This window comes from Tachypleus tridentatus, chromosome 2, assembly GCF_004210375.1.
Source record: "Tachypleus tridentatus isolate NWPU-2018 chromosome 2, ASM421037v1, whole genome shotgun sequence".
Classification (NCBI taxonomy): domain Eukaryota; kingdom Metazoa; phylum Arthropoda; class Merostomata; order Xiphosura; family Limulidae; genus Tachypleus; species Tachypleus tridentatus.
Window position 1 is genome coordinate 1,970,104 of NC_134826.1, and position 18,819 is coordinate 1,988,922.

At 32.0% G+C, this 18,819-nt stretch overlaps 1 protein-coding gene across 6 annotated transcripts; it reads left to right on the forward strand.

The window, feature by feature from the left end:
* The first annotated feature begins 622 nt into the window (after positions 1 to 622).
* On the forward strand, positions 623 to 18,603 carry LOC143237221 (serine/threonine-protein phosphatase 2B catalytic subunit 3-like). Of its 6 annotated transcripts, none has more exons than XM_076476241.1 (4): positions 627 to 1,541; positions 12,773 to 12,992; positions 13,632 to 13,729; positions 14,138 to 18,603. In XM_076476241.1, exons 1-2 carry the CDS (start codon positions 1,101 to 1,103, stop codon positions 12,854 to 12,856), a joined length of 525 nt encoding a protein of 174 aa, XP_076332356.1. In that variant the 5' UTR covers positions 627 to 1,100; the 3' UTR covers positions 12,857 to 12,992; positions 13,632 to 13,729; positions 14,138 to 18,603. The 6 variants fall into 6 exon arrangements, with proteins under 6 accessions (XP_076332390.1, XP_076332356.1, XP_076332384.1 ...); XM_076476269.1 differs by having other exon boundaries at positions 628 to 1,437; XM_076476232.1 differs by having other exon boundaries at positions 629 to 1,541; positions 12,773 to 12,911.
* The last annotated feature ends 216 nt before the right edge of the window (positions 18,604 to 18,819 follow it).

The following is an 18,819-nucleotide window of genomic DNA, read 5'->3' on the forward strand; positions in this document are numbered from 1 at the left end:
AATACGTCTGAGAAAAGCATTATGTTGATTGACAGATTTACAAATTTTGCTAAAGTGACCCGTCTATTATATAAACCGATTGAAGGTGACTCCCAGGAATTTATAGATTTAGTTAATTTTATATCGGTGTCTAATAGAGTAAGTTTTGTTTGGGTTAATTTATTATTTTTCTTTTTACAACATGGGTGAAATATAATTGCTTGTATTTAGTTAGGATTTAAAGCTATACGCCAGCGATCACACAATTTTGTTATGTGATTGAGCGACGTTTGAACTCTTCTAGCTGCGACCAATGAGTCTTTTGATGTACTCCAAACAGCAGCGTTTTAGGCATATTGTGACGCCTGAGTATACCCGAGTTTGAGGAACGGAACGTTGTTGAAGTATATTATGTACAAGAGTGAGCTGATAGCAGACCCTTGCGGTACGCCTGCCACCAGCCTGAATAAGCGGGAATGTGTTTGATTGAGTCGTGCTCAGGCCTGCAAGTTGGCGAGAAAACTTGAGATACAGCGAATATGCATTTTAAATGTCATTAATAATATTATTAGTTTCTATATCAAATAAGAGCCAGTTCGCGATTATCTCTTCTATAAATTTCCATCAGACGAGAGCTGAAGGGACTATACAGAGCCCGATGCTCAGTTTTTGAAAGTTCGGTCAGGTCTGGGTGGAGCTTAGTGACGTCAAGTGCGCTTTTCAGTTAAAATCCGTTTGCTTATTCTACAACATCCGACAATTGCTCAGTTGGTAGAGCGTGGGCTTTCCAGCTTTCTCCAGTAACAGTGAATTTCTAAAGCATCTCTTATATTTCACAACAAGGAAATTTTAGGCTGCGACAACGATTTTCTTTTAGGGTAATACTTAAAACACCAAATGAGAAAAAGAATTAAATTGTCATCGTTCATACCACGTTGAAAGCGCCGGTTCTCGTAATCTAGTGCAGACGAGTGTTTTTGAACTCCGTTATTTGCCACTTCTTATATTTCGCTAGGCATCGTTTTCTGAATATTAATTGTTTTTTGTGTTACTAGTCGTTTTTGCTGTTTTTTCGCTGTGTAGTAGCGATATTTTTTAATGACGTTGATGTGCTTGATGTTATGCGACGTACTGTTTTTGTTGAATGTCCTAATGCCAGCCATGGTGAAGTTATCCATGCAGTTTGTTCAACTTTTGGAGCGGCTTCAGTAACTTCAGTTGTTCCACGACCCGGTGGCTATGAGGTTGCTTTCGTTTTATCTGCTGATGTCGATATGGTGATTGATTCTGGTTTATTGGTTAATGGAGTGCATTACTTCACGAATGGGGTTACCAAACGTACAGTTACTGTTTCTTTCATGGATGTACCTGAGTATATCGACGATGCTTTACTTTTACAGAAGTTGAAGGACTTTGAATGTGAGGTTAAAAGTCCTCTTGTATGGAAACGGGACCAAGGTATTTATTTAGGTGTTCGCCATGTTCGTGTTTCGTTTAGTGCCACATGTACATCTTATGTCGTGAAGGTTATTGATCCCCTGGGAAAGGTTGTAATGATTAAGGTAAAACATGACCATCAAATGAAAGTGTGTAATTTGTGTTTAAGTGCGGATCATCTGTATAGAGATTGACCCCATTAAGTTAGTTGTAAACTTATAATACGTTAAACTACTCAACACTTTGTATTATTATACATTGGATGTTTAACTTAGTTGGAAACTTATAATCAGTTAAACTACTTAACATCTTGTATTATATTATTTTCATTGTTTAATTTACCTGTAATTACACTGCTAGTAACTTTTGTAAGAAAATGAATTAAATAGGCTAGAGAATTATTTTGAGTAGTTCATATGAGTTATGATCAAGTGATTTCAAAGACTGTCCTTATTAATAGTAAGGTGATTTATATAAAAATACAGTCAATGATAAACATTTAAATTTTTGTAATTAAAATTCTCTGTTATATATGTATACATATATATATCTTATCTCTATAAGGGATCCTGGATAATAGCAAGATGAAAATAATAGAAATGTAGTTTGACCTGATAACAACAGATTTCACAATATTCATTTAAATTCTCCTTTCAGTTGAATAAATTTTGGACCTTTATTTATTAATAGACCAAAAGGTCTATACATTACGAATGACATGTATTCATAGAAATAATAATGGCGAGCGGCATTCATATTTGAGGTTTTTAAGGCTAGCTCTACAACTTTCAGTTTAAAAGCAGCATCATAACGCATTCTTTTTTTTTGCAGGTGTAGACATCTTTGGTTTTGTACAATGATAAACTTTACCCCTGGTATTTATACCCTGGGTTAGTGGTTTTAATTACTGAGTAAAAATTCTGGAATTTCATTGGTTACCTAATTACAGTGAGTGAAGCCAATAACGAATGACATATTGATTCCATCTCTGTCTCAATACGACACGTTCTGCTTTACTACAGAACGCCAATGATCACACACAACATGCATGCTGACGCTGAAACGAGACTAAGAAGTCATTTTGAAGAAACTTGTCACTTCTTAAAAATGGCCTCAGTTTATTGGGCGGTAATAAGCAAAAACCCTCATTTTCAGAGCTGAAAATTGGCCTCGGCTTATTAACCGGAAAATACGGTAACTCAGCTACACTTTTTCAGAGCATTAATCAAATAAACCTTTATGAAGATGGATGTGTCTGACGAGCACATTAAGCATATAATGTTTTATGAGTTTGAAAAAGGCAATGGTGCAGTAGAAACTTCACAAAACATTCAAGGTGTTTATGGTGTGGAGTCTCCCAATGAAATAAAATGTCGAAGGTGGTTTTAGAAGATCAGATCAGGTGAATTAAGTGATGCTCCACGTTCAAGTCATCCTGTTGAGTTTAATGATGACTTACTGCTGGCAGCAACTGATGAAGATTGTGCTGTAACAGTTGAAGAACTAGAACAGAAGTTTAATTCAAACCATTTGATAGTTCATCATCTGCAACATCTTGGAAAGATGTCAATATATGGAAAATGGGTTCCCCATTATTTGACAGTAGCCAACCTTAGAGCAAGAGTGGACATTTGCACTTCTCTCCATGAACATAACTTGCTTTTTTTTTGGATATATGGATAAATGGATATATTATAAAAATGTTAAGTGCAGCAGACAATGGCTGAGTGCAGGTAAACTGGCTAAAGCACAGCCTATAATGGACCTTCACCTCAGGAAAGCCTTGTTAAGCATTTGGTGGGATGTTGTTGGAGTGATCCACTTTGAGTTGTTGCCACTCAATGTATAGATTACATCAGACTTGTATTGTCAACAGTTAGAGCATTTGAATGTTGCACTGAAAAAAAAAGAGGCCTGCTTTGGTCATAGATATAGTGTTACAATAGAATAATGCACGGCCTGTTTTGGTCATAGGTATAGTGTTACAATAGAATAATGCACGGCCTGTTTTGGTCATAGGTATAGTGTTACAATAGAATAATGCACAGCCTGTTTTGGTCATGGGTATAGTGTTACAATAAAATAATGTACGGCCTGGTTTGGTCATAGGTATAGTGTTACAATAGAATAATGCACGGCCTGTTTTGGTCATAGGTAAAGTGTTACAATAGAATAATGCATGGCCCCATACAGCAAGGATCACATCTGTATAAATTGAATAGGCAGACTGAGAGAAACTTCCACATCCTCCTTATTCACCAGATCTTGTTCCATCTGATCATCATCTGTTTTGAAGTTTGCAGAACTATCTTGATGGAAAAGAGTTTGGAACACATGAAAATGTTAAAATTACCCTCTCTATAACCTTTTCCTCCAAACCCCAAGAATTTTATAGACGTGACATTCAGAAGCTTGTGAATCGTTGGGAGGAAATAATTAATAATAATGGAACATACATTAAGTAATGTTAAAAGCATTTAAAATTCTTTCTCTTTTTCTGAACATAAAATCAGATGTTACTTAAATGATGACCTGATATTATCAGTACATGTAGTGCAAGACACTCAAGTTGAGGGGTTGGTATGAGCTGAGAATTTGTCTCTAGTATATTACTTAAAGGATGACCAAATATCATCAGTACATGTAGTACAAGACACTCAAGTTGAGGGCTTAGTATGAGCTGAGAATTTGTCTCTAGTATATTACTTAAAGGATGACCTGATATTATCAGTACATGTGGTGCAAGACACTCAAGTTTAGGGGTTACTATGAGCTGAGAATTTGTCTCTAGTATATTACTTAAAGGATGACCTGATATTATCAGCACATGTAGTGCAAGACACTCAAGTTGAGGGGTTAGTATGAGCTGATAATTTGTCTCTAGTATATTACATAAAGGATGACCTGATATTATTAGTACATGGAGTACAAGACACTCAAGTTGAGGGGTTAGTATGAGCTCATAATTTGTCCCTTAGTATATTACTTAAAGGATGACCTGATATTATCAGTACATGTAGAAAAAGACACTCAAGTTGAGGGGTTAGTATGAGCTGAGAATTTGTCTCTAGTATATTACTTAAAGGATGACCTGATATTATCAGTACATGTGGTGCAAGACACTCAAGTTTAGGGGTTAGTATGAGCTGATAATTTGTCTCTAGTATATTACTTAAAGGATGACCTGATATTATTAGTACATGGAGTACAAGACACTCAAGTTGAGGGGTTGGTATGAGCTGAGAATTTGTCTCTAGTATATTACTTAAAGGATGACCAAATATCATCAGTACATGTAGTACAAGACACTCAAGTTGAGGGGTTAGTATGAGCTGAGAATTTGTTTCTAGTATATTACTTAAAGGATGACCTGATATTATGAGTACATGTAGTACAAGTACACACAAGTTGAGGGGTTAGTATGAGCTGAGAATTTGTTTCTAGTATATTACTTAAAGGATGACCTGATATCATTACATGTAGTACAAGACACTCAAGTTGAGGGGTTAGTATGAGCTGATAATTTTTCTCTAGTATATTACTTAAAGGATGACCTGATATTATCAGTACATGTAGTACAAGACACTCAAGTTGATGGGTTAGTATGAGCTGATAATTTGTCTCTAGTATATTACTTAAAGGATGACCTGATATTATCAGTACAGTGCAAGACACTCAGTTGATGGGTTAGTATGAGCTGATAATTTGTAGTATATTACTTAAAGGATGACCTGATATTATCACACAGTTTAGGGGTTAGTATGAGCTGATAATTTGTCTCTAGTATATTACTTAAAGGATGACCTGATATTATCAGTACATGCAAGTGGTGTTAGTAGAGCTGATAATTTGTCTCAAGTTTAGGGGATATTATCAGTACATGAGACACTCTGAGCTGATAATTTGTCTCTAGTATATTACTTAAAGGATGACCTGATATTATCAGTACATGTAATGCAAGACACTCAAGTTGATGGGTTAGTATGAGCTGATAATTTGTCTAGTATATTACTTAAAGGATGACCTGATACTATCAGTACATGTAGTGCAAGACACTCAAGTTTAGGGGTTAGTATGAGCTGATAATTTGTCTCTAGTATATTACTTAAAGGATGACCTGATATTATCAGTACATGTGGTGCAAGACACTCAAGTTTAGGGGTTACCATGAGCTGAGAATTTGTCTCTAGTATATTACTTAAAGGATGACCTGATATTATCAGTTGAGGGGTTGATGGGTATGAGCTGATAATTTGTCTCTAGTATATTACTTAAAGGATGAGTGATATTTCAGGACATGTAGTACAAGACACTCAAGTTGATAGGTTACTATGAGCTGATAATTTGTCTCCAGTATATTACTTAAAGGATGACCTAATATTATCAGTACATGTGGTACAAGACACTCAAGTTTAGGGGTTAGTATGAGCTGATAATTTGTTTCTAGTATATTACTTAAAGGATGACCAAGTTTAGGGGTTAGTATGAGCTGATAATTTGTCTCTAGTATATTACTTAAAGGATGACCTGATATTATCAGTACATGTAATGCAAGACACTCAAGTTGATGGGTTAGTATGAGCTGATAATTTGTCTCTAGTATATTACTTAAAGGATGACCTGATATTATCAATACATGTAATGCAAGACACTCTAGTTGATGGGTTAGTATGAGCTGATAATTTGCCTCTATTATATTACTTAAAGGATGACAGATATTATCAGTACATGTGGTGCAAGACACTCAAGTTGATGGGTTAGTATGAGATGATAATTTGTCTCTAGTATATTACTTAAAGGATGACCTGATATTATCAGAAGTGAAAACTGGTATCAGACAAAGTTTAACTCTTTGCTAACAACAAAGGGGCAGAACCATCAAACAGCAAGTCTTGATGAAGCTTGCCAGAACCAGTTGACATATTTGCTCTAGAATCTTGAAGCAAGTTTACACTGGACCTGTCAGGCCAGTTATGGAGTATTCTTCAACGATTTGGTCAACATCATCAAATATTAACAAGATAAAACTTGATAGAGTTTAGAACTTCAGACATTGTGTGCTTTTGGAAGGAATGAAGGAAATATCCATTGATGACATAGAAAATACTGCAGGTATTGAGCCTCTGGAGGATTGCAGAAGAAAACTTGAGATCATGATTCAGGATGAAAAGATATTATGTATGTCATATAAGAGACTTAATTTGAAGGTAGAAGAAGAAAGAGCAATAGATAGGTTATGGTGTCAGAGACTCGGCCGTTTTGTTCACATCTTTTGCATATTCTGGCACCAGAGAAATGGTCAAAGGAAGAGTATTGTATTGCAATTTGTTTAACCATACCAGGTCCTAAAGTAAAATGAAATAATTCCTTTCTCACTGAAATTTATCAACCATATCTTAATGTAAGCTGTACTCATAAGTATAAAGATGGGTCTGCCATTGATTTCATGTGAAACAGAGAAATTGGAGACAATATTAGGTATGCAGACAGTGATATCACTTACAGGTCAATTCATGCACCAGCTGTAAAGCTAAAGTGCAGCTACTACTGCCACAGTTTTCAACCTCAGAGCATCCAAGAATTTGAAAGAATTGTTATTCTGACAGACTTTGTCCACTTAACAAACCTTGAGATCCAAGAACACTGATGCAGCCATAAGAGATCTGCAAGATAGCCTCCAGAACTATCTTATATTGGATTCTGTTTCATTGAGGAATGAGACAGCAGACTAACTGGCCAAAGATTTGAATCTGAAATATTGGCTAATTGACATCCATCAGAGAAGCTAAAACCCACATTGAAACAATGATGCAATATGGTTGATGCTATAGCCAAAAACTACAACCCACACTAATATTCACTCAAATTTTGGATAGAGGGAAGACTACAACCATATGTTACTGAAAAACTGCCCAGTGTGATCTCTGTGTCCACTTGAAATTTAACTTTGGAGATGAAGCATTGTGCTTCCTCACAGGTAGACCAGGCTCATCACATAGACTTCAAACCTGGCCAGTAGTCCAGACCCCATCATACACACATTTCACAACAGCTCAGAGACTTTGGATCTGGCCAGCAGACCAGAGGCTATAACCCATACTTCAGGACTTCTCCTTTACACTGCCCAGGCTTTTTTGACCAGGCCAGAGGAGCAGACCAACATACAAGGTTGTTGGTATCAGCAGTGGATGTTAACCAGACCATCCAATTTATGACTTTTATCAGGTTGAAGACCTGATGGCTAGTTTAATATTGTGTTATTTATAAAAGTATATAACATCTTTAATTTTCAAAGAAGTCTGTTTATTCTCCTGTCTCAAAATAATTCTAAGAGTGACGTATTTTGCAGATAAAGTAGTGAAAATGAATATCGTAACTGTTTAAAGTAATGTTGATCTTATGTTCTTCAGCTGTTATATTTTAATTTTTTGTACGTGTAGATAAAAATGTATTAGCATCAATACATTTCTGCTTTAAGCTTTAAAAAGTTTCTGTTTAAGCTTTAAAAGATGTTTTCACTTTGATTTTAGTTCAATAGGTTTGAAAATAATGAAATTTTGAGGTTGTGTCATTTCTTGTTTGTAAAAAGAAAATAAACCAATTATTTAATTATTTATTACATATTTCTCTGTTTTGTTAAAGTAATTGCTGTCATATTTGCTTTATCTTGAAAAACTCACACTCTTTATTTGAAAAGAGTATTAAAGTAGACACAACACTCCTTGGTATGAGGTTAAAGATAAAGACTGTTAAGGTAGACACAACACTCCTTGGTATGAGGTGAAAGATAAAGACTGTTAAGGTAGACACAACACTCCTTGGTATGAGGTTAAAGATAAAGTGTTAAGGAAGACACAACACTCCTCGGCATGAGGTGAAAGATAAAGAGTGTTAAGGTAGACACAACATTCATTGGTATGAGGTGAAAGATAAAGTGTTAAGGTAGACACAACACTCCTTGGTATGAGATGAAAGATAAAGAGTGTTAAGGTAGACACAACACTCCTCGGCATGAGGTGAAAGATAAAGAGTGTTAAGGTAGACACAACATTCATTGGTATGAGGTGAAAGATAAAGTGTTAAGGTAGACATGACACTCCTTTGTATGAGGTTAAAGATAAAGAGTGTTAAGGTAGACACAACACTCCTTGGTATGAGGTCATAGATTAGCAAGGATTCTATCTTTTATAAATGGACATTTCTTTTGTGATAAGATTTATTAAATGCTAACTATTTACAGTAGTTTGAATGGTATATATGATATTAAAAACTTTTGACAGGGTTGGTTAGCATATAGTGTAATTAGCCTCTACTTGTTACTATTAAAAACATGTATGTTTGTTGGAAATGAGATACATATAGCACAAACAACAATGCTGTGTATAACTTTAAAGTTGAGGGCCTTTTAGTATTCCTATAACACCTATATCTTAAAAATGGTCTTTTTTGTGTGAGAAATTCTCTATGAAACCTATATTTTTTCAACCACTTTGAATCCACAATGAAGAACTCTTTTTGTTCAGAGTTTTATTTTTGAAGGTAAATAAAAACGTATAAAAAATTCCTGATAAATAAGTAACTGTTCTGTGAAAAAATATAAGAAAAATGTTTTGATCCTAATAATGTGATTTTGAGTGGCTCAGGTTGGAAAATTAATTTCTTCTGGCCAACCATCTAATGTAAACTTACATTACAACTTTTGTAATGAAGGCATACTTCCCTTTATGGGACAGTTACTTATTTAGTGAAAAGAATAAGAAAAGGAATGCTGATGAATCTTGTATGGTCTGTAGAGCATTAAATCTGGCTTTTAGGTCAGTGTTTGTAAGCATAATTGCACAATGTGTAACTGTTCACATGGTAGTTTTTATTGTGTTATTATTCATAAATATAGTCTTTAGTGATATCTAATTTGGGCTGAAAAACATTGGATAATTTTTCTGTTTTAAGTGTTTTGTGTTTCAGATATGGTGATTTTTTTTTTTTTATTAATTAGGCATTTGTAACAATGTAACTTCAGAAATGACTATACTGTATCCAGGCTAGAAAAGGTTGATTTGTCCTTTGGTCAAGAACTTTTTGTGCAAATTTGAAGATAATAATTTAGCTATTCTAACTATAATAACTATTCTATGCAGTGTTTAAAACATAATTTCTATTGTATCCACATCACTGGAACTTGGTTTTTATCACTGTTACATTGAAAGTAACAACTATATAAATTATGCCTTGTTTTATTCCTAGGTCAGTACTAAAGTTTTGGTTTCAGCTTCAAGGTGGAAAGAAAGTATTTTTGAGAAATCTTTGTTTTGTGGTGAAACCCATGTTTATCAAACTCTAGTACATGTTTCTAGTTTTATAGTTTATTATTTTACTTCTAGCATGAATTAAGTATGGCTTTTGTCATTCACTGAGAAGTATTTCAAATGTAGTAAATGAAATGTCTATAAAAGTGTCTTAAAAAGCAATTATTTTGATTTACAGAATTCTCCTATTCAAAGTGTGTTACTTAATCTCATGTTTGTTTTTCCTTGAGTAACACACAAAGATAATATTGGTTGTTATGTGCAATGTATGCAACACAGTAAAGTTTAATTGTAATAGATCTGTTAGTTTTGCTTGTGCATTTAAAACAAAAAGTATTCAGTTCTTTTGATAAAGTTATGATTCTTACTTTTTACTATGTCTGTGTTTCTGAAATGAATGAAATTTGTATTAATTCTAAAATTACAACTCATGTTTAAAACTTGCTGATGAGTCAGCAGGTGAACTATTGTATTAAACAACAATTTAACATAGTAAACGTTCAGTTGGTTATGGTGCTACTATAAAATAGACCTTTTTTTTAAATAGCTTTCAGCTCAAAGTACATTGGTAGTTGAGGTGAATATAGTGATTAATAAATATATTCAAACATTGGTAGTTGAGGTCAATATGGTGACTAATAAATATATTCAAACATTGGTAGTAGAGGTCAATATAGTGACTAATAAATATATTCAAACTTTGGTAGTTGAGGTCAATATGGTGACTAATAAATATATTCAAACATTGGTAGTTGAGGTCAATATAGTGACTAATAAATATATTCAAACATTGGTAGTTGAGGTCAATATAGTGACTAATAAATATATTCAAACATTGGTAGTTGAGGTCAATATAGTGACTAATAAATATAGTCAAACTTTGGTAGTTGAGGTCAATATGGTGACTAATAAATATATTCAAACATTGGTAGTTGAGGTCAATATAGTGACTAATAAATATATTCAAACTTTGGTAGTTGAGGTCAATATAGTAACTAATAAATATATTCAAACATTGGTAGTTGAGATCAATATAGTGACTAATAAATATATTCAAACTTTCTTTCCAAACATTTCCTTTTTGGTCTTCATCTTTTGACACGTAAGTTACATTTTTATTATTGTTTAGTGTTAGTTGTATTTACCACATAAATACGTAGAATAGTGTAAAAAACTGTTTGAGATGTTGTTTCAGTTGTGATGATATTTTTTAAAAATTTTTAGCAAAAATTTTGTAATTTGAGATCACTTTAAGATTGGTGTAACTTATTCAATAATATGTATGTTTTGGTGATGCAGATAGTGTAAACATTTTATATTGCTCATTTACAAATATGAAATTACTTTTTCTTTACTAATATAAAAGATAAATGTTCTTCATATGAAATTCTATAATAATAACATTACAAGTGTTTGGGAACAATGTTGAGGTGGACAAGTATCATTGTTTGGTCCTCGCTTGAAGGATCATCATGTCTATTTGTAACTTGTTTTTATTGTATAAGAGGTATTGCTTTTTTGTATCTTGTGTCAAGCTTGCCAAAGTACATGCTAAGAAAGCACACTTGTACAAAGTATATACTATATGGCATATCATAGGTCAGTCATAATAGCTTTCAAAAAATAACAGCAATGAATCAAGTTATTCAGTTTTAAGGCATTCTATGAAAACAATAATTTTACAAAAACCCAAGCTTTTAACTACCTAACACATACCAGTAATTGTGGTTAATAGTGTGAATAATTAAATGTTTAACCATGCAGATATTTTACTAGAGGTGATGAAATATCACAGAGACAAATTTTAAAATGTGTATTTGTTTGAAATAACCTTGTGTTTATTATCTTAATTAATGTATAGCAATGTTGACTGGTCGGTGTGGCATTGTGGTTAAGGTAAACTGACAAAGCTAGTAGTTTTCTGGAATTGGAGGATAAATTTTATCATCGCTTATTTCACAAAAAGGTTTTTGTGTAAATATACATGAACTGAAACTTGAGTGTTATTTCTTGTCAAAATATCTTAGAAAGTAGTTATAAATTAGATGAAAAAAGTTAATAAGTGGAAAACTCCAAGAGTGAATATTAACCCATGGCCTTTGGCTGACAAGACTGATGCATTATTAACTAAGGTAGCAAAGAGTACAAGCCAGCCACAACACATTCCTCCATTAAGGACTTTTATCCATAGGTGTGAATCTCATACTGCATTGTGTTGTTTTGGTCGGAAGTTGATGAATTGTTTTTCCCACCACTCAACTCAACTCACATATATTTACTTTTTATTATTATTATTTAATTCATATCATAATTTAATGAAAGTAAACTTTCTGAGAAATTTTATTTTATGTAAAAAAACTAATAACCGTAAAGAAACTCTGGGACTCAGCCAGGAACCCAGAACCTTTGGCTAACAGGTCTAATGCACTCGACCCTTTAATTGTCTAGCAACAACAACAGAATATAGTACGTATGAGGTTCATACTCATGCTTAAAAGCCTTAATGGTTAAACAAAGCAGGAATGGTTTGTATTGTTGGAAAGCTATTTTAGAGCATTGGCTCTGCCGGTTGCAGATCCTGGGATTTCTTTTCACTTCTCGACTTTTTTACCTACAAAAATGTTTGTTAAGAAACTTCACTTTCATTTATTCATTATATGAATTAAAGTTACTGTTTTTAGTATTCAACTACTTTTTGGCTTAGTACTAAAGTATGACATTTTAAATTTATGTAAACTTCATGTTGCTTAACACAAATATATTGGAAAGCAAGTTTCTTTGGCATTATGATCATTTTGAATAGTAGAGAAATCTTAATTTATTTATAGTGTTTGTGTATTTTGGAGATGAAACTTTTTTAGATCTTGATCCCTTTGGTCGGATTACAAAATACTTTATGGAAGCAGTTGCTCATTTTCTTCTAACAATCTAGCTGAATGACAAACTTATTTTGATTCATATGAAGGTTTAATAATTGCTTTGTGCTGTTAGTATGCAGGAAAACTATAGCTTATGTTGAACTATTTTAAAATATTTTCAATTTTATGTAGGTGGCGCAGCAGGGGCAAGAAAAGAAGTCATTCGTAATAAAATCAGAGCAATCGGAAAAATGGCTTGTGTGTTTTCTGTATTGATGTAACTTGTGGAATATACTCTATTGGGGTAACTTGTGGAATATACTCTATTGAGGTAACTTGTGGAATATACTGTATTGATGTAACTTGTGGAATATACTCTATTGAGGTAACTTGTGGAATATACTCTATTGAGGTAACTTGTGGAATATACTGTATTGAGGTAACTTGTGGAATTAGAATTTATAGAAGTTTATTCAGTAAAATAATTGTAACTAATGTGTTATCAATATTTTCTTGACTTTTGGTGTTTTTTTGATGTAACAGTTAAATTTGTTGGGTAAATCTGACTGAAACAAGCCATTACAACAGTTTTGATGAACTAGTGTAAGCTCAGAAAGTGAATTATTTTTCCTTGAAACTCTTGAAAATACATACTTTTGAAGGTATTTGTCATAAAGGTAAATATATATTAAACTCTTCAGTGTATACATTTCACTTTAGACTAGTGTTCTATAACCTTGCTGACACTATCCTCTAGTGGCAGTAAACTTTGAGAAAACAGGTAAGTTTTGGGGTGTATGGTGGTTAAAATTAAATCATAAGAAATAGTGTTGTTGTTTCATCAGTAATCATCATATGTGGATGTTAGTGGCAAGCAATGATCACAGCCACACTTCTAATCCATTCTTTAAGTATATCTTTTGGTGCCACTTTTAGTACTTGTATAAACATTTATTAAAAGGGAAGATGAGTGCTCATTGCTTGTTTTAGGTATGCTTAGAAAAAGGTTGTGAAACACTGCTTTAGATTAATTGTTTGTTAAATTTTGCAGAGAAGAGAATGAAAGTGTTCTCCAGCTAAAGGGCTTAACACCTAGTGGAAATCTACCGCTGGGCGTCCTTTCTGCTGGAAAAACAGGTGTAAGGAATGGTAAGAAAATACATGTTTATTTTTCCTTAATGCAATAAGTCAAATAATAAGAAGATACATAAAACTGTCTCACAACATGAAGGTATACATTATGTTGTAATTGTTCAACAAGCAATTTCTATTGATGTATGGGTGCTTAAAACATTGCATTATGATAGGGAAACAATTTACTCTAAATTTATGTACATTATAAACCATGGTGTTTGTCTTTCCATATGTTTACTTAATGGTAAGGTTGTGACATGAGATTGTGTAACAAATACTGTTTTAGTATTTGTGTGCGAGTCACTGCAGGTGTGTAGTTTTTATCACAAAGAAGGCATGGTTTAATAGAAATCATAATTGGTTAATTTAGTAAAGAGTTTTATAAAATTAGAGGTAGATATCTAACTTAATGATTTTCTTCAGTCCTTGCTTCAGGAAGGATCTCACCACAACATGAAATTTCTTCTTTTGAGGAAGCTAAAGGCTTAGATAAGATAAATGAAAGGATGCCACCAAGGAAGGATGCCCTTCACTGATGTCACCACCAGAACAAGGAACGTCAGGGTCAGTTGAAGAGATGAATCGCCCTCATGATAATGCAATTCCCAATAATTCTTGAGATTGTGAAAGAAATGCAGGATCTGATACAAAATATCCAGATCTAGGAAAGCTGACAGAGAGTAGATAAGTTCTTCTCTCTGTCAGCTGTGCAGCACACCCTATATTCCAGCCATAGAAGGATGGGTTTCAGTTTGCGTTCTGTTGAATCTATATGTAAAGCAGGCACTGTGTGTCTGCTACTGCTTTTCTTATATTTACATATAATTTGTTATTCTTATAATTTTTAAGGTTATGGTTACTGAGACTGCTAAAATATGAGAGTTAAGGTATGGGAGCTTCAGGTACCCATCAATATCTGGGTTTCAAGCATTTAAGACAATCATTGTATTGAAAAATGAAGGACCTGTCATTGTGTGTTAACTCTGTATACTAACATTTATTCTTGCTGTGATTTTCCCATTAATGTTATTAAATGTTGTATCATGTATTGAGAATTGTTTGTGTTCCTTCAGTGGTATGACAGTTTCACAGTAATACAGTGAATTGATGTTAACTACTGTTTTTCATGTTTTTGCTATAACTAAACTCCAAGATTTATGGTAGTCATAGGAAAGTGGGGAATTGTTTGAAAAGTTTTGAATCATGAAACCTGAATTTTTTTTTCAGTTTATGCCATAAAAAAGGTGTACTTATTACTATGAAGAAATATTCTATACATGTGACATTTTAAGATAAGAGATCATTTGGTGGTTATTATTTGTAAATTTTTATGATTAACTATCAAAACCATAATTATTAATTCCAAGTTAATGTACTTGTGTTTTATATTAATGGTTGAAACTTATTCCTTGTAAAGACTAAGAAGTTTTAGTATATGTGTTGTTTGAGTTGTAGTTTTGTACTAACTAAGAAACATTAAGATATTATTGATAACATGTAGTAGTAGTTTCTGACACTTTTTAATTAAAAAATCATTGTATTTTTTACTTTAATTACACAGTATTAGTTAGAACTTAATGATGAGGACATTAGTTTTCTTGAGACTGTAGTAATTGCCAATATAAAACTAACAACAGTCAAATGAAGACTGTGAAGGAAACATAAATTATAAGTTTAGAGAAATAAATTATTAAAAATATTTTACTAAGAAGTGTTAGCTTTTGGAAACAGTACAAATGCTTTGGTTTAAATATCAAATGGATATATAATTTGATTAGACATATATATTTTGTTTTCTAAATATGTGATTAAGTTCTTTGGATTTCTAATACTAGTGTTTTGTACATTATTTGTTGAGTTTAATAGATTTCAATGACTACAATTTTTTTTGTGTGTGTGTATAGATATGTGTGTATTTTGTTCTTTTCTAATTAATAATTGTTACAATAGAGATCATTGTTTTTATATGAATATACCTATTAAATGGATGATAATAGTCCATAAGTTTAATTTTTAAAATGGATTTAAGTTCATTTAAGCTTGGACTGACCACAGATTTATTGAAATATTAATTGTTGCAAGATTCTTTAATGGTGTTTGATGTGCAGAAAAATTGCATGTTTCTAAGTTTTTCTGGAACCATAGCATTGGTTAATTGCCTTAATTTGAAGCTGGGACATGATCTTGGACAATTATTGTTTTCTCAAGAATTGCCAAAGCTATTTACATTTTGTTATTCCTTTGTGAAACTGGGGATCCTGTATAAAACATTGCTACAAAATTGGTGTTCAGAAACAGTTTTAATGGTCTGGGATTTCTGAGAAACAAATCCAACTTTTATGTAATTACTGCTTGTGTAGAAAATTTACATAATTTAATGAAAATCTTTTTTATTGATATTTATCAACAAGATTTTAACTTCAATAGTAGTTAATAAGCAATTATTGTTATGTGATAAATGTATATTAGTTCTTCAAAATATTTTTAAAGTAAAATTTTGTAAGCTTTTCAAGAGAATTTCAATGAGCTTTGACAGTTTCTCTGTGGGAAGACTTTGACAGTTTGTCTGGAATGATATGAAACACAAGGACTTAATGCATGTCATAACTTTAAGTACACTCTGGTTTGAACAGTCTCTTCTGTTTTGAGATTTAATTTTGTGTTTTCTAGCAATATTAAATACAGCTGAAAGAGTACAGTTGATTTCTTCCAAGGTTTTTTTTTTACAGGTTATCTTTTAAGTTTTTTGCAGTGAAATTCTTTATCTCCTTGGGGGAAGTAAGACTGTTGCTTTCTATATTTGTGGATTTGATTATTGTAAAAAGAATTTTTCATTTCAACATATAATTACAAAGGTTAATCCTACATAACAATCTGCCTAACAAATCTAAAAGTAAAATTGTATTTTTTTATTTTTATAAAGAAATTATATAATTTTTAGTATTCAGTTAATAATTATGAGTTCAGGTAACAGTTTCAACAAAATTGTAAGTGCATTTTTACGTATCCGTATTACTTTTATTCAAGCTTGAGCTGTATCAATACATGTACAATAAGAGTTATGAAACAAAATGAAAAAATTAATTATACCAAAGTGTATCAGCTACTCTAGTTTTAAACTGTAACTTTTAATGTTCAGAATTTGACAATAGTCATAAAATAAATAGTGCAATGTAAACTGATGTTATAAATTATAACATTATGAAAGGTTCTATATATATAATCAGTGTATAAAGTTGTAGTATGTGGGTTGTTTTCTAATTTTACAGTGATAATTGTAAAAACCTGGAAAATAGCCAGAATCTAGAAAACTAATGACTTGTCTTCAAGTTGGGTAATACTTTTTATAGCATACTTTAAAATTCTGGTAAAACACTGACAGTTAAAAAGAGCTAATATGGCACTATGAAGAAATGTAGAAAGACTTATGATAAGATGTCTCTTCAAGAAGTTTACTGGCTGTTAATGATAAAGCAATTATAGTTAACTATGCTAGCCTTGTAAGGTTTTGTGGCATTATCTAATGAGCACAAGTTCTGTATTTGAAAAATTGGCTTTATAGAAATGAGGTGTTGTCATTAAAAAATGTTCTATTTTGAATTGGAATTATAATGGAAAGTTTGAACGTTATATAAATAAGCATTTATGTGTACATAATTATGGAACTAAACATCTTAATTAAATCTTGAACTGTATGTTTGGTATAAAAAACAAAAAGTATTTGTATAATAGAAACAGTTTTCGAGAAAGTGACTGAATTTAATTCTAGATAAAATATTTGTATATATGTATTGAGCATCCTAGAAAGTCTGTAATGTTTTACTAGGTAATGTACATGTTTAATATTTACAATACCTTGTTTAGGTGTACATTGAAGAGAATTAATTGACCATCAAAAATGGACAATAAACCCAGTTATGAGGATAATCTTTTTTTTTTGGTATGATAATAAAGTTCTTCATGTGTTGATTTGAGACAAAATTGTCCAGTTTGTATAGTTAAAACTCAACTGCATGCAAGTTTTTCTTGTCTTTGTAAGTATCTATATATACTTATTTCCAAGCTTTTCCATACTTACAGTATTATAAAACTTGTTCCAGTTCACCTCCTTTGAGGGACTCTTGGTTTATGCTTTATATATAACTGTTATATTGATGTAATGTTGTAAATGGGCCTAGTGATGGTGTACAACTTGTCCACTGTAGCAGCATTCTTTAGAACAAAAAAAGCTAAAACATTTATTTTAGTGTGTTGATAGAAATTTGTAGCCTAGAGGTATGGTGAGACTTCCAGTCTTCTCAGTAGAGAAACTAACGTAATTGAAACTATGCTTCCAGTAGCAGTTTATAATATTTCAACTTTTCTTCTGTGCTGAAGCTTTTCAAATTATAAATACATATGTGTATATAAAAACTAAACTTGTGTGTGCCATGTCTTTTTGCCTTTTTTTTAAATACCAAACATGAATCATGTATATTTACATATATATATGTATGTAAATTATTCACACCTCTATTCATATATTATAGATGTGCATTTATTTTATTGTAAGTGGTTTAGCATGTTTATCCTTTTTGTGTAGTATATTCATGTTTTACTTTTTTTTTTCTTATGAGGAATGTAATATTGAAATCTGCCCTCATTAATTATGGAAGAAATTTTCATCTTGCCTTCTTCTGGGCTGTGAAAGTTATCTAATTTCTATTTAACATGTTTAACATTAAATAATAATATAACTTCTGATAGATTTTCAACAGTACTTTTTCCATGGGTGTGCAGATGTTTTGAAGACATTTTTTTCATATCATGTAAATGTTTCCAACCTCTGTATGTTGTGACCTGTTGTAATTGTTTTATGTTTAATAAAGTTTGAACTCTTAACAAATCAATATGGCTAAAGCTGTGTTTATTTCTTGGGTATTGAAGGGTTTCTTTTTTAAGAAAATGTTTAGTTTGGTATTAATTATGGTCTGCTTTCTTATACACTATGGTGTTTTTAAAAGAACAACAATTTGTAAGCTTTCCTCTGGTCACTTTGACTTATGGATATTGCAAATTAATAGTTTTACAAAGAATGCCAAAGGATTTTTGGATAAATATTATAA